Source organism: Vespa mandarinia, chromosome 19 (genome assembly GCF_050613455.1).
Source record: "Vespa mandarinia isolate Hongniang chromosome 19, ASM5061345v1, whole genome shotgun sequence".
NCBI classification, from domain to species: domain Eukaryota; kingdom Metazoa; phylum Arthropoda; class Insecta; order Hymenoptera; family Vespidae; genus Vespa; species Vespa mandarinia.
This window is the reverse complement of record NC_140828.1, coordinates 3,850,861-3,867,115: the sequence shown is the minus strand read 5'-3', so window position 1 is coordinate 3,867,115 and position 16,255 is coordinate 3,850,861. Positions and strand designations below refer to the sequence as shown.

General features: G+C 33.7%; 2 protein-coding genes across 2 annotated transcripts; both read left to right on the top strand.

Annotated features, from left to right (window-relative positions):
* Positions 1-4,744: 4,744 nt before the first annotated feature.
* Positions 4,745-8,665, top strand: LOC118449309 (uncharacterized). Its single transcript, XM_035883723.2, has 3 exons — positions 4,745-4,918; positions 6,757-6,837; positions 7,745-8,665. The coding sequence occupies exons 1-3, from the start codon at positions 4,745-4,747 to the stop codon at positions 8,663-8,665; spliced, it is 1,176 nt and encodes a 391-aa protein (XP_035739616.1).
* Positions 8,666-9,493: 828 nt separating this feature from the next.
* Positions 9,494-14,833, top strand: LOC118449308 (uncharacterized). The gene is made up of 7 exons (XM_035883722.2): positions 9,494-9,645; positions 9,768-9,871; positions 10,001-10,157; positions 10,396-10,518; positions 10,691-10,821; positions 10,902-11,178; positions 11,251-14,833. The coding sequence occupies exons 1-7, from the start codon at positions 9,506-9,508 to the stop codon at positions 11,561-11,563; spliced, it is 1,245 nt and encodes a 414-aa protein (XP_035739615.1). The 5' UTR covers positions 9,494-9,505; the 3' UTR covers positions 11,564-14,833.
* The last annotated feature ends 1,422 nt before the right edge of the window (positions 14,834-16,255 follow it).

Genomic DNA, 16,255 nt, shown 5'->3' with positions numbered 1-16,255 from the left:
GGAAGCATTCGAAAAGTGAAAACTCGAGGCTCACTCTTAGGTATCAAGCAATTAGGAAGTCCGAAGGTATACCGCAACAAAAGAAGGAAAATAAGAAAAGCTACTGTGAATTAAATAACGTGTCTACCCCAACTATTGACAAAGAGAAAAAGCCAAAAAGGAAAGTTCTTTTTGCCACCTAAACCAAAACCAGTAGTTTAGTTCTAGCCGCTATTCAAGAAGGACAAAGAGAGAGAGAGAGAGAGAGAGAGAGAGAGAGAAGAAGGAGAAGAAAACCATTAGATTTACAAGAAGGCAACTGTTCAAAGAGAAAAATATTAACTTTAGTGAAGAATTTTGGAATCATAAATGAAAAAGAAAATCAACGACTTGAGATTTCGTATGATTTAAGATGAGTCAAGTTTATTTTAACTATGAGTACGATCAACAATTCACTTGTTATATGTATATTAAAATATGATTAAAAATTATTTATTTCTTAAATATTATAACATAAATTCGTATAGATCTATGGATCAAAATCTTGAAGACATTTAGACGAATTGAAACAAAGTATTCTTGAGAAATCCTGTTGCAATATCTGTATATATATGCATGTGTGTGTGTGTATGTGTATATATATATGTATATAATTGGAGATGTTAGAAGGATGAGAAGAGAAGAAACCTTGAAAGCAGTATCCTCTGCTGGTAATAAATCCTGCTTTTAGAGAATTTGTCAAGTTAGAGGGTATCGTTGGATACAGAAGAGAGAGAAAGAAGAGGATACGTAAAAAGGATCTTAGATGTTCAATAGCGATTCGGAAATCTTCTGGTTACCACCTGTCCTCTTCAAAGGAATCGTTTAGAGAAAAATTTTCTTCCTTTTTTTTTATTCTTCTTCTTTGCTAAAAGTTTTTCATGGGAGAGAAAAAAAGAGACAGGATTTAATGGTAAGAATGAAAATTTGTCGCCGCGGCACATTTGACGCGAGAAAAGCAGAGAGAGAAAGAGAGAGAGAGAGAGTGAGAGAGATTGAGCTATTTTGTAAAGGGAAAGAAGAATTTTCTGCTTTGTTAGATACTTTTAAAGAGTGAAAGTAGAAAGGATCCTTCGTAGAAATGTTCCCAGACAAATTATTTTCCTAGGATTATCCATAATCAATTTTGCGCTAAATTTCGTTTCAACTTTCTGTGAAAAGTTTGTTTCTTTGTTAAGCTGAAACTTTTGATTAGTTTGATCGATAAGTTTAGATATTTTTTGTGGAATTTCAGATGCATATTAAAACATTTGTTGAATTGTTTTTTCTTATATCAATAATTTTATTAATATATTTTTTTTTTAGATCGTTAAATTGTTCTTATTTTAAACTTCATTCTTTTATTCGTAGATTAAAATTACAATGATATTACAAATTCATCTTCATCTGTTCGACATCTCGTATTTTGTTGTTATTCCAATTTTTTTTCTATATTTCTTTCCTTAAACTATAATTTTATTTTTATCCAAAAACATTGTAGCAAATAATCTTCTTTTTCTCGCCGGATCTTTCTGAAGAATTCCGACTCGTAGGACGAAAGAAAATATTGTTTTTACTTTTATCTTGAGCACGGAATATCCAGTTTCACGCGAGGAATAGCCGTACGTGGACGGAAGAACAAAAGAGAAGATCTTTGAGAAGAAAACGCGGACAGAATTTCAAATCTTTAAACGGGAAGAGAAAGAGAGAGAGAGAGAGAAACAGAGAAAATAAATGTTCAGGAGATTTTTTTCCACCGATATGATAAGAAAGAAAGAGAAAGAAACTAAACTGAAAAAGATGGACGCGATCTTACGGAAAACCGAAAGCACGTAATCCTTCGTAGCGAGGATTACGATCGATAAACAAGAACGCTTACGAGTGGAGGAGACCCGTGAATACACAGAGACGAATCGTGCAGGAGATCTTACAAGACGATAGAAGAAAAAGAGAGGGAAGAGAGAGAGAAAGAGAGAGAGAGAGAGAGAGAGAGAGAGAAGAATGCGTGGACAGACAAACCGTTCCGGATTATGGATCCTACGAAAACACCTCATACCTCTCGTTTCTACAATAAAATCCCTTCGGAGCGGATTTTGACGGGTCCGAAAATTCTAAGCAGCACAAACACTTGCGTCGTTTTCGAGCAAACCAAGAGGACAACAATCTCATAATCTCTCATGTTTTATTCATATGTGATATAATTGAATCGTGGAATTTCTTTTTTCTAGTAGCGCGTTACGTTTATAATTTCGGCTTAGAAGGATTTTATTTCAATTTTATAATGAAATTTGATTAAAAATATTATTTACTTAAATATGTCGCAATACGTTATCATGTCGCAAGAATCCTATCGTATATTATTTCTATACAATAAATAATTCATATCGGTTCTCTCAAAATAGAGTCGATCCTTCGAAAGAGAAAGATCGATGAGGAGGGCCGTTATCCTAAAGCTTAGGAAAATCTCTATCCAACTTTATTGAATATATAGAATAGAATCGCGTATTCCTTTTGCATAGGGGATCGACCATCTCCAGGGATTCCCTTCACTGTCGGGATGAATTTCCTTGAAACACGTGACAACGCGTGTCAGATACATTTATCGTGAACAATAGAAATATTGCAATTTGAATAGTAAATATTTAATTTTGATCTTTATTGAAAGATAAAATCTCGTGTGAAAGAATGATTTCGTATTTCTTTATGTCAATAATAAATTTTACAAATAATCTATTATCATTTACCTCAGTTTTTAATTCGTTCAAATTATTTCCTATATCTAAATGAGGAAATAACAAAAGTACGGAATGTACATGGTGTCAACATTTCTAATTCTGTTCCTGTAGTCCTGTTTCTTATCTAATGAAAATCCATACAAATCTCAATGCAATTTTTGAAATAAAACTATTGTCGTTTATATAAAATTACTGTCGTGTTATATAATAATGATTTCAAGAATGCAAAGAATTAATCATCTTCCAATTGATAATTGTAAACAATTCATTGGAATAAATAGATAGAAGCGCTAACGTGAAACATCTAACATGATAAAGCAGAGTAGCAGAGTCCAGGTGTGAGAAAAACTCTGGTACAATAAAATGTCATTCTCCATAGAAGTTTGTAGATCCAAACTGAGCGCCACCCCTAAACGTAGCCTAGATGAATGGATCTCTATTCGGTAGGCCTTTTTCTATTGCCATCGGGCATAAACCGGCCGTTTCAAAGTCTATGTCTCTCCCCTCTCTCTCTTACTCTCTTTTCATGTAGGGATGAAACTCGGCTCGTTTAACGTCACGTATATTTCACCCCACAATCAGACAGCGAGACAAATACCCTTATTTGTACACATCCTGTGCATTGTGACGTAGAACGGAGCGCACCCAGAGAATTCGACTTCCGGTTGAATATATATTTCTATCCTTTTTTCTCTTCTCCTATACTTTCCAAACCTTTATTTTCGGAAGCTGGGTGGAGCAAAATATCCTTGGACCATTTTGATCATTTACTAGAATTTCGATCATTCGATCTTATTACGTATTTCTTTTTTATTTCCTTTTCCTTTATTCTTTTTTTTAGAAATTTTCCAAACCCCGGATGTTAATTGAGTATGTAGGAGTTTTTAGACGCTAAATTTGTTTAGATATTTAAAATACGAGGAAACAGACCTTTTTCTATTTGTCATCCTGAAAGAAAGAAATGAGATGATTAGGGACAGGTTTGTATTTTAACTGTAGTGAAATTCTAATAGCTTTCTCCTAATTTCTAAGAATTAGCACGTTGAAAAAAGGCCTTTTTAGCATTTTAGAACTCTCTCTCTAAGTTTGCTTCAAAATGTATTATATATATATATATATATATATATATATATATATATATATATATATATATTATATGTATTATATATATTTATATATGTATTATATATATATAATATATATATATATATATTATCGAAATATACTTGATATATATATTCGATATGTATATTTCGATGTTTCAGAATGACTTCATGTTTGATATTTCGTTAGGACAATGCTGGTTTTATTGTTATTAGGAAACGCTTTTTGCTGTTGAAATTAGGAATTTTAGAAGAGAATGAAATGTGTAGAAGAAAAATGAGAATTAGTTTGGAGAGATATTTACTTTTTTGTTAGGTTTTTACTTTCGCATCTAAAAGAAATAAAATTTCTGGACCACATGTTGGAAACTTTAGATAATTATAAGTAGAAACGTATATTCATAGTACGAGCGTATTAGAAGGAGACTTTTTTCGATTCATAGTCAAGATAAGTAGGGAATTAAATTTAAAAAGAAAAGAAAAAATAAAAAGGGAAATTTTTATAAATGATCTTTAAAATAGAGAATTGCACGTTACTAGTTGAGAATTCTATAATAGTTTTATTCCAGTGGTATAGGAAGAAAAAATAATGTAGCATTAGGGAGAACATTGGGATAGGTACGGTCTGACTGTACAGTACGGTCAACCATATGCCGAGGGACGAGTTCAGGCTAGAAATAATTATAAGGGATGCTATAGCAGTCTGCGAAGGGTGGGGGAGTGAAAATAGAAGTAGTGGGGAGACCGTAACCTATATAAGGAAGCTTCCAACGATGGAAGGGTCGCAGTTGGAAGGAATTTTTCAAGAGCATCGTTTCCAAACGTGTTTTAACAGATTCGAATATTTCGAGGTAGTGAACTCGTTAGAAAAAATTTATTGAGTGTGAGAATTAAAAAATTTAACTCGACATGGAAAACGTTTCATGGCTGATAATTTTAAGTTTGTGCGCGAGTCTCGTTAATTGTTTGGATCTCGGTCCGGTCGTTAGGATCGCACAGTGTAGATCACAGTGTCTTAAAAGATATAGCACCGATGGAACGTGCGATTGGTTCTCGAGTCGACCAGAAAACATTTGCAGTGAGGTAATATCTATATTATTATATCTTTTCTTAATCTAAATTCTAATATCTTTTCCATTTATTTATTTTTTTTTATTGGATACATATATAATTTTGTTTTAAAAAAACGTAAGCTCATATGAGAAATTCGAAATAAAATGAAATGTAATATAAGTATATCCTTGCTTAACTAGAACGATATCATCAGCGCCCTCGTGATAAAATTAGATTACCTTAAAGAAAATAAAAGTAATTCCGTAACAAGTGTTTTTCATGTTTCAAGACCAACGTCATCCCTCTTATTTACGAAATAGATCAAAGTATGCTTATCTCAAGAAAATAGGAGAAAATAGGATGTCTAAAGTTAAAAATAAAACGAAAGGAAAACAATTTCCAAAATGTTATAATGAAGAAGTACTTACTTTTCGATCGTGTTTGAAATCGAATAGGGTCTCTCAAAAGGATGATAAATCTTTTGGTGTTCGGTTTTATGGGGCGTCATGGAAAATCATGATGGTTCTATGACTCTCCCTTATTTTTAGTAAGAATAGTCATTGTTCCCCTATCGATGAACAGATGGAAATCTCGATTAACGAAGGGCTCGTACAATAATAGAAAATCTAGTCAACGATCGATCAAATATCGATCAAAAATCTAATCAAATATCGATCGAGACAGTTTGATAATATTCATCAAACGTTATCACGAATCATTACATTCATTTATAAATAACAATTCTTCTAAAGGTAGGCATCTAAAGGAATACTCTTCCTCTTTCTCTTTCGAATTAAAAGAATAAAAGAAAAAAAAAAGAGAGAGAGAGAGGAGGAAGAGGAATATGTCCGAGAGCGTTCATTAATTTCGAGGGAAATTGATGTTACTGTGCGTGCTCGCATGCGTTAAGAAGGTGCGACGACGACAACGATCCATTCATATTTATACTAAAATAGAAAGAGGGTTCTGCATTAGAATAACAATCGTAACCAAGAACGAAGAAGGCGATGCTTTAACGAGGGACATGTCATCCAAGCAAACCTACCCCTAAAACGCCCCTATAATGACGATTATCTCGCTATCCTTGCCAATTTTCACGGCTTTTTTTTTCGTTACGCCCTTCGTTTTCACCTTTTTTCAACCTATTTTATTTGTATAAATATTTGTTAAACATATTCATGATGGAAAAAAGAATAAGAATGCAAATAGATTACCTACATTGCATATAACCTGAATATTACAATAATAGTAATTACATTAAAAGTATAATAATATTTTATAACGATATTTCTAGTATTTTAGCAATAGTATTACTTATAAAAAACTATAATAATAGTAAGTTAATAAATAAAAAATAATAGTAAGTTAGTAAAAAACAATCGTGATGCCCCATGCTGTTTCATAAACATCCTCAATACAAAGTAAAGGGAGAGAGAGATGTGTGGGGGGAGGGGGGTAGAAAGAGTCTATAGCGTTTTCTAACGAAGAGTTCAAAGTCTCTTGGCGAGAGAAGAGGGACGTTCGGAGAGGAAAGAAATTGAGGAGAGAGGGTACCCCAATAAATATAAAGACAACAACGACAGTGCCTGTTAAGCTGGAACAGGTTGGAGCTAATTCGAGCCACCTTCCCTCTCCTCCTCATCCTTCTCCCCGTTTCTTTCCTCTCGATTTCGTCCTCTCTTTCCTTCTCAACAACCACACCGCTGATTCAATGGCCTGCCTCCTTTAAGGTTTCTTATTTCTTTCTTTCCTTCTTCAGGATTCTTTTACCTTACTCTTTTTCTTACATATTAGCTGTGTTAGGGCTTTTTACTTGCACGAGAGCCGATCTTCTCTTCAACACATTCTCTTATTTTTCTCTGTTACAGTGCTGGCAAAATTGCGAGGCCGTGGAAAAACGATGGGAGGAAACTAGTAAAACTATTTGCGAAGGCGAACACTATACTCAAGTATGCGTTTCTTTTATTTATTCTTACAAACTTTCCAATTGTCTGACTTTGAAATGAATGTCGGAAATTTTTGTGAAAAAGAGAAAGAAAAAAAAAGAAAAGAAACTGTTAAGGATGGGATGAGCAATGAAGTGAAAAAAGATCTCTTATGCTTGTCAAAAATAATCTCATGGGATTTAAAGAAAAAAAAGATCATAGTTGGTATGGAACCCCTGTTCGTAGGAATCTAAAGATCCTTCGATCTTCCGAAAAATAGACCGAGAGCATTCGAGCCGTTTGAGCGTTTAGTCTCGTGCTCTTAGAATCCTTAGAAACGTCTACCTGTCGATTTTCACGGAAGATCGAACGTACTTCAGTAGAAAATCGTTTACGAGAGAGATGCACGATCTTTCGGAAAGATGAAAATTTTTGGCTAAAAGCTTAGTCCTACTTTCTTTTTTCTTTCTTTTCTAATCTCTTTTTCTGTTATCTCGAATACGAAAACTTTTATAAAATTGTTAAATTTCTTTCTTTAATGCATGATTCGTTTGAAATTTTTTAGAGGAAACGATATTGTTCTAAAAGTAATAGAAAAATTACTTTATTCCTTTTTTTATTTTTTATTTGCGAATTAGATGATCGCGCGCATAATAAGGACTACGTAATGTTTTGTAAATTCACAATCATATGCATTTAAAATAATAAAATTGGAAAATTTTGTTCCTACGAAAATAATTATACACACATTTGTATTAACAAATTATATTATACAACTTATATAATTATAAAATTATTATATATTAATAATATATTAATTATAAAATTATTATATATTAATAATATATTAATTATAAAATTATATATATTATTATACAACTTATAAAATTATATTATACAACTTATATAATAACAAATTATATAATTACAGTGTCCAGCTTGTCAGATAGCATGTTCCTATCGAAAAACGAGAGTAGCAGAAAAGTATCTCCCCTCGATGTTACCAGCACCAAAAAAGGGTCCAATAAACTTGGACAATTTCGATGTGGCCATAGTGATGCGAAAAGTACATAAACAATGGAAAGACACGGGTTATTATCCAGGTGGAAGAGTACCAAATCTCCGACCAGACACTTGGATAATCGTTGTTACAGAACAAGGTATGAAGCAATACAGTTGGCAAGAGTGGGTGCCTACTTTGGAGTGTTTGAAGGAAGGATTATTGTACGAGGCTACTGTGTCGTGGAAAGATGTATCGATACAGCTTAGAAAGCAACAAGATCTTGAACAAAAGAGATTCAATGATAGAGTAAGACAATTCTTTCTTGAAAAATATGGTGAAAAAGTTTTAACAGAATGGAGGAGCCAAGAGGATTCACAAATTTCCGAAGAAGTCTTTAGGAGATTTTTCTTCAGAAGGAAGGACGAACGTAACGATGAAGTTCTAGAAGCCGATGGTAGTCCATCGACTAATGGCAACTCCTTCGAAGATTTAGTCATCGAAAAAGATGGGTTCTCGAAAAAAAAGGAATCATATATAGTATCCTGGGAACCAGAAACTGGAGGTCTCATCGGCAATCAAGTAACAGATTCCAACTCGGTTCAAATCTCTCTTTTTCCTGGTACCAAATATCTCGTTAGGATAGCATCGAACGAAGGTCCTGGTAGTTTCCCCATCGAGGTCGATACCAGGCCGGGTTCCATCCAAGTCAAACGAGTGAAGAGAAATTTCCAAGATTTATATCCCTGGGATGTCTCTGCTGCCTGTATCTCCGCCGTGATCATAATCTTTGCTATTATTATCGCAAAGTTTTTAAGAAAGAAGAAGAAAATAAACGTCGAAGACGTTTAAATATAATAATTTTTTCTTTACTAAGGATTTGGTCAGACCCAATTGACTTTATTGTCGTCGATAACGCGATAACATATTTGGGATATTTAAGTGTTGCATGTGTCTTGTCGTTTGTCGACAAGCTGAGACTATATGATAAACAGCAGTGAACGTACAAATATTACTCAGGAGATTTAGAATAGAAAAATGAGATATTTTTTTACGTCGTAGATTATAATAGATAATGAATTGATCTTATTCAAGTTTGCAACGAACAGACTGTATAAAAGAGTTCCTATGACGTAGACAAGAAATCTGACACTCGTTGTCAGTGCATCAAGCTGTGTATTTATTTGTACATAATCAATATAATTATTATGTAAATAATTTCAGAAATATAGAAACTTTGACTGTATGTTTAAATTTCTAGAAGTATAAGAAATTATTACATAAGAAATTTGTAATTATTTTTATTTATAATATATATATATATATATATATATATATATATGTTTGTATGTATATAAATGGCAAAATACATGTAATAATATCGGAACAATTATAAAAATTCATATAGTTGCTGAAACGGCAAATGATTTAATCATATCAGAATAGATCGAAGAAGATGATAAACGTTTTCAGGATTGTTAAGCGAGTTCATCGACCCTTCCTGAACGAATAGTAAAATCCAGTGGAGTCGACGACACGTTTCATATAGAGATAGACACGCGCACATTCGTACGATAACGGACACACGCTTATTCTTAGGAAAGTATGCCGTGACCTCGAACAAGGTCCCGTTATCCAAGGCAAAGCCTTGATCGTCTTCGTCCTCAGTCTTGACTCGGTAGTCAAGCAAAGATGCTACTTCCTATTCTTGCTTGTTTAAGCCTCTTAATTGGTCACCGTGAATTTGTTCCAACGAACAATGGAATTATCATAGGGACAACAACTATTTTTGGACTTGTCACGTTACCTTATGGTTTTGCTGCTGGACCTAGGTACGTTCGATACATTTCTAACATTTAATTTCTACTTGTTGTGAGGAAAAAGAAATTTAAGAGGATTAGGATCGTTCAAAGCGGTCTGTGAAAATATTTTTAAATATTTTTATTAATTAAAGATATGTTCCAAAATGGAAGAAACAAGCTTGTGAGATTCCAGCGTCTCAGCATCCAAATTCTCATTACGTTTGTGACGAAGCTGGTGAAGTGAAATGTTTGCTAGGTAAGTCATTATTTTTAAATAGATAAAAAAAGTACACGATACCTTTCGATAAATCTAACATAATGACCGATACGATAAAGTTATAGATATATCGACCACTTTTTAATTTATCATTTTAATCATAAATAGGTTGGACCGGTGATCTTTGTGATGTACCAATCTGTCGAAAAGGCTGCGATCCCCTTCAAGGTTTTTGTCGACGTCCAGGTGAATGCAGGTGCAAGATCGGATTCTATGGTGAGCTATGCGACAAATGTGTGGCTCTACCTGGTTGCCAGCATGGAAGGTAAACCCGCATACGTACATTGCTTGGTTATATGAACTTTCTCTTAAAAAAAATAATATTACTAAATGACACATACCAAACGATCTTTACTAATCCGTCCAAGTACTTTTACACAACAGATACTCATAGAAATCAAATCTCTCGTTGTCGACTTGTGATATTAATTTTCTATAACTATCGTGACCATCAATCGGGAAAGTAACTTCTCTTTCTAACGACGATCGATTGTCTTTATCAGGTGTAACGTGAGTTTCGAATGTGCCTGTGATCCCGGATGGAAAGGATTGTTCTGTTCCGAACCGATCTGTGCTCAGGATTGTTTATCGAGTCAAGGATATTGTAACAAGCCAGGAGAATGCAGGTATGTTCTACCGTATCATCGATCATTTTCTGTTGGTAATGAAGGTAGCCTACCATATCGGGAGAAGTCAAATATTTTTCAGAGCCTACTTTGCCCAAGCAAATATTTAACGTTCATGAGGAATTACAAAAGTGACAGTTGAAAAATAAATATCCATGAAAATTTGATATAGGTGCCGGTTAGGCTGGCAAGGACCAAAATGCAAACAGTGCGCTGTTTTACCAGGATGCGTTCATGGAACTTGTCAAGGGCCATTGGAGTGTCGATGTGAGCCTGGCTGGACTGGATTATTGTGTCAGACTCGTAAGTGATTTGTTTTTAATAATATCCATATTCCATAATATTCATATTCATATTCTCAAGATTATTTTCCTTTTGCATAGCCATCTGCGCGCCAGGATGTAGCAAGGAACACGGTGGATGTCGTCGACCTGATACCTGCAGATGTCGTGTCGGCTGGACAGGTAAAAATTGTACCGAATGCGTACCATATCCAGGATGTATGCACGGTTCCTGTAAAAGACCATGGGAATGTAGATGCGAATCTGGTTGGTCCAGTGATCTTTGCGACGAGAAATTAACTTATTGCGAGGATCATTCTGATATCTGTCGAAATAACGGGACTTGTGTCAGCATGACACCGGAAGACGGTGATTACAGGTATAATTGTATTTGTATCGATTATTCAATGTCATTGGAATTAAACACGTTATTACGTATTATCACAAACAGGTGTATTTGTCCGATCGGTTACATTGGCCGTCAATGTCAAATTAAAACGACGGTACCGTCTACCGAGTTGACACCTCCCATGCCGGATCCCGGATCAGATTTATCAATCGATCCGCAAAGAGTATCGGTCAAGCCTGAAACTGTTGAAAATGGAAATGTCAGTGAGGAAATGGAAACTGCCGAACCGCTAGGCCCTATAGTGATCACCGATCCACCTTCGACCATTGATCCTTCGGCAACAGCAGGAAAATGGCCGACTGAGTCACCAACCTATTCACCATCCATCGAAGACGATGAAGAAAACGAAACGTGAAATGCAATACTTTTGCCTCTTTATTTATTTATTTATTTATTTATTTATTCTTTTATTTAATCATTCATTCTCATGATTGCACACGCATACATATTTAGATATTATTTAGCTATATCCGATGTACCTACATATCTATATATAAAATGAAAGTTATATCAATTGACGTGGGTAAACGATAATACGATATAAGCTTTGTTCGAATAACTGTTCGGTAAACTGCGTGGGCGACGTGAGAGAGATCGTTCGAAGATTTTCCGCGTCCGCAATCGCTTTCTCAAAATTCGCTTGCATCGCGGACCATGATCGTTACTTTATCTTCGACGGCTAGGTTGTAAATGGTACATACATGTACGGTATTCAAAGGAGTACAACGCGCTGCAACGTTCGTCGTCACGCTTCAACGATCACGCTCTGCCGATTTAGCGATACGTACATAGTCAACTATAGCTATAGGGTGGTACATTTCAATGAATATACTTCAGTATTTTATTCTATTCGTCAAATTTAAAATGGTCATTTGGAATAGTCAAGAAGAAATTTGTACTTTTTAAAATTTGTCATACAAACATTTTTAAACATTTTCCTTTTCTCTATAGAAAAAGAGAGAGAGAATAAAAAAATAACATTAACAATTCGTTAATTTGATGAAATTATTCCATAATGAAAATGTATATTTTTACAAAAGTAAATATTAGTATAGGTAACATATAAAAGAGTTCCTACTAAAAAATGTGCCACCCAATATAATCGAAGCGTGCATCCAGATCTCGCTACCCACGTAATACTATCGACTTACATAACACTTTTAACCAAGTCGTGCTGGCACACCATGGTGCTGGTAATCGGAACAGAGGACCCGGCGCCTCTCTTCTTTCACCAGACTGGAATTGCTGCTTTCCACGCCCGAATAACGAGCAATGTCGAAGAATTAATGGCCACCTTGTTTATAACTGGAGCAATTTTTTCTCAAGTTAAGTCCTGATAATGTATAATACATATACTTTTCAATTTCTTAAATACTCGAGATCATCGTTATTTATTCATGAAAATTAAGACAAAGAAAACTATCAAGAGGAAAATTATTATTTTGAAATTTCAGAAATGCTACGAATTTTTCCATTTCTTAATTAACATAATTTTATATAAAATTTTATTTTAGGTTAAACGCAGAGAGAGAAAGAGAGAGAGAGAGAGAGGAAGAGAGAGTTTGAATATTTTTGAATGACCCGGAACGATAACGTTTCCCTTATTTATTTCGATTATGCGTTCTATTACGTAGAATAATGAGTCGATAAAAAAGATCGTTTGATAGTCCAAGTACTTGATACACACGAAATACCGGTTATGGCGTCGTTTTATCGATCGAACGCCAAGCATGCCAATGAGAATTCATTTCTCTTCCGCTTTCGCCAAGGAACGGTAGATTGATCGATCGACCAAGAGCGAAATAAACGATTTTCGATTATAGGATTCATGGAATACCTATATTTCAATCATGATCTTATCACATAGTATGTCGTATCCCAATCGATCATCAGAGTACTATCAAAAAGAGAAAGAAAATATAAGGATCTAGATCGATCGATACTTATAAAACATTGAATCGTTGAAGATTTTCCACGGAAAATTAATTTATGAACGATATATAAAAAATATATTTATTATTATAGATATAAAAGGAAAAGTGGAAAGTGCATCAATCGATAACGTAAACCGATTGGTTACTTCTAGAGCGAAACGACCTAGTTTCTATAACACGCACGATTCTAACGAATAACGACACACATTACGTATGTATCAGAAAACGAAGAACGCGTATGCAAGGAATGCATATATACACACACATATTTACATATACTTACATTAAACACCTTCCCTTCGAATATTTCCTTCGAGATGACAACATGAGAAATCGACTTTCGATGTTAAATTCATTGAAATTGGTTGGAAAAAAACATAAAAAATATACAAATTAGTACAAATGTGTTTGTATATATATCTATAATCAATATAGGTATTCCAATACGTATTCCAACATTATTTTTTTTTATATTTTATGAGATGCCACGATATCGTAAAAGAGAGAGACAGAGAGAGACAGAGAGAGAGAGAGAGAGAGAGAGAGAAAGAGAGAGAGAGGACTTTGTAAGTTGATTTCCCTTTCGATCAACTCGCCCTTCGAATTCCACCAGATCCCCTCTCTATCGATCTTTACCCTCACTTTTAGATCGATTAACGAACATAGTGAAAATCTACACGACTTCCAGCGATATTAGAGCGACGGAGGAGTAACCGTGAGATCTAGACTCACCTTTCGAACGATCGAAATCGAATTAATAGAATGCTTGAGCTTGGGAAACTTGCTCTTATGTCGTACTCATTATTTACGAGAAGCTGTATTGCGTATCGTTAGGTTTTATCTAGAACAATCGTAAAAGACAGAGAAATAGGATTAGTATTAGAGAATACAAGGTAAACTAGAATAAAAGAGGATCGTATCTGAATGAACGTGTTTATTATTGGATCAATGATGATTAGCGTTGGATTCTTTTATAGATAAATATGATCTACTTATGCTGATAATCGAAGTATAGATAACTTTTTTCTTCCAATTAGAATATATAAAAATCGGTCGAAAAATAATTAAAAACGCGAATGTATAAATTTTTTTTTCGTTTGAATTCGACATTAATTGATATTAATGACGTCATAGATGGAATTTAAAAAATATTTAACAGTAAAATAAGGCGTAGTAAGTTTGAATTTATTAAAGTTTATCGAGCGTAATTGCGTAGAACCTTCCATCGCATTGAGCTAATATTAAAATGGCATGACTTTTAATTCGTCATATACCAGTTTTAATGCAACAACTTAACGATTATTATCATTATCCTAACGAGAGGTTATATACCAAACTTACCTATAGATATATCTATAGATTACTACCGGGTAAAATGTATTTCCTGTTATCGTATGTGTGCCTTGTTGAATTATTTTGTCGTTCATAAATATTGTGTAGAATTCAGCAACTCCTCGATTAAACTCTCTTGTCTTCTCGTGATATTGATTACGATCGTATTAGAATCTTACTAACATGAGAGAATGGAAAGTAAAGGGACGCCGCGATAAAATGGAGTGCAACGAATTGGAACGGAACGATTCTAACAATAAATACGGATTCGATTAAACGCAACAAAAATGGGAGAAGCGTAAAAATTAGAAACAATGTCTTCGATAACTGAACGAGCTAATAAATTTTTTAAATAAACAAATACGTTGATTCAATGAATTGGATCAAATGAAAAGTCAATGTTTCATTTTTTAAATGTCCGATCTAATTCTTTTTCTTCTCCTTCTTCTTCTTCTCCTTTTCCTCTTTCTTCTTTTTCTTCTCTTTCTCCTTCTCCTTCTTCTGCTCGTTCTCCTTTTTCTTCTCTTTCTTCTCCTTATCATCATTATTGAAAATTTTAGATTTATGCAAGATTGTTATAGAAGTCAATGCGTTAACAACCTAGCATTATTTATTATATCTGTTGCAGGCTATGGAACTACCAGCATTATAATCGTTACGTAACTGATACGAATTATCACGTTCGTTAATCAACGTTTAAAGCAGAGATTATGCAATGCTTGCAATGTCGATCCTATCGATGCACTTTAATGTGCTCTCTAATAAGTATCGTTTTATCTTTTTTTTCACGGTCAAATTAATCTTTGATTATAGTTTTCTCTTTCCCCTATAGCTCAGGGATAGGATATATCCATATTATACTAATTTATCGACTAATAGGGATGGAGTGTTTTCCTCATAAAAACGACAACCTTGCAAACGAGGAAAAAAATCTGGACTGATTACTAGTGCAATTTCCCGTAGGAGGAACGAGTCCTTGGATAGACACGAATATTTTTTTCGTTAGTAATATGTCGTACTATTTTTTATATAGGTACCTACATACATATTCGTTATTGAGAAATCATATAAAAATAAAATTATCATAATTAGTATAATTAATTAATATTAAATTTCTCGACAGATTTGAATCCTCCAAAATCGCGTAATTAAAGATGAAATCGCTATAATTTATTGCTCCAAAGTATCTAATTATTTTTTATTAACTATCTATCTGTGTGTGTGTTTGAAAATAATGATCATTTATTTTTCAAACAATGACGCAATAAACATAGTCTTTGCATCGTGACCATTTAACTTTCGTAAATCGAAATCTACGAGTATTAATTTATTCGAGACTCTAACGCTGTTAGAAACATTACAAGAGATTTCATCAGATCGATTCTACGAATTCTAAACACTTTATAACTCTCGAATTTAATCCAAGATTAAAAAAAAAATACATACTCGAGTAACCGTAGTTACATTACGTTTGCTTTTGTTGTCTTTCACGTTATCTCAATAAAATATTAATTAATCTCTAATTATCCACGTAAGATCTATGGAAAATCGAAGATTTTTAGTTATTAATTTTTTTTTTGTGATAATGTGTCATCAATAGCATTCATCAATGAATGTTCCTAAAAGTTCTTAAGGTGAATTAAAATAATTAAAACAATTACCCAATTTTTTCTCGAAACTTTTCGGACTAGATTTTTATTTTTTTTCCCTAGATTGTAAAACCAATAACATTTCGTCCAGCCAAATAAGATCTATAACCTGAAGCGTTAAAAAAGGAAAAA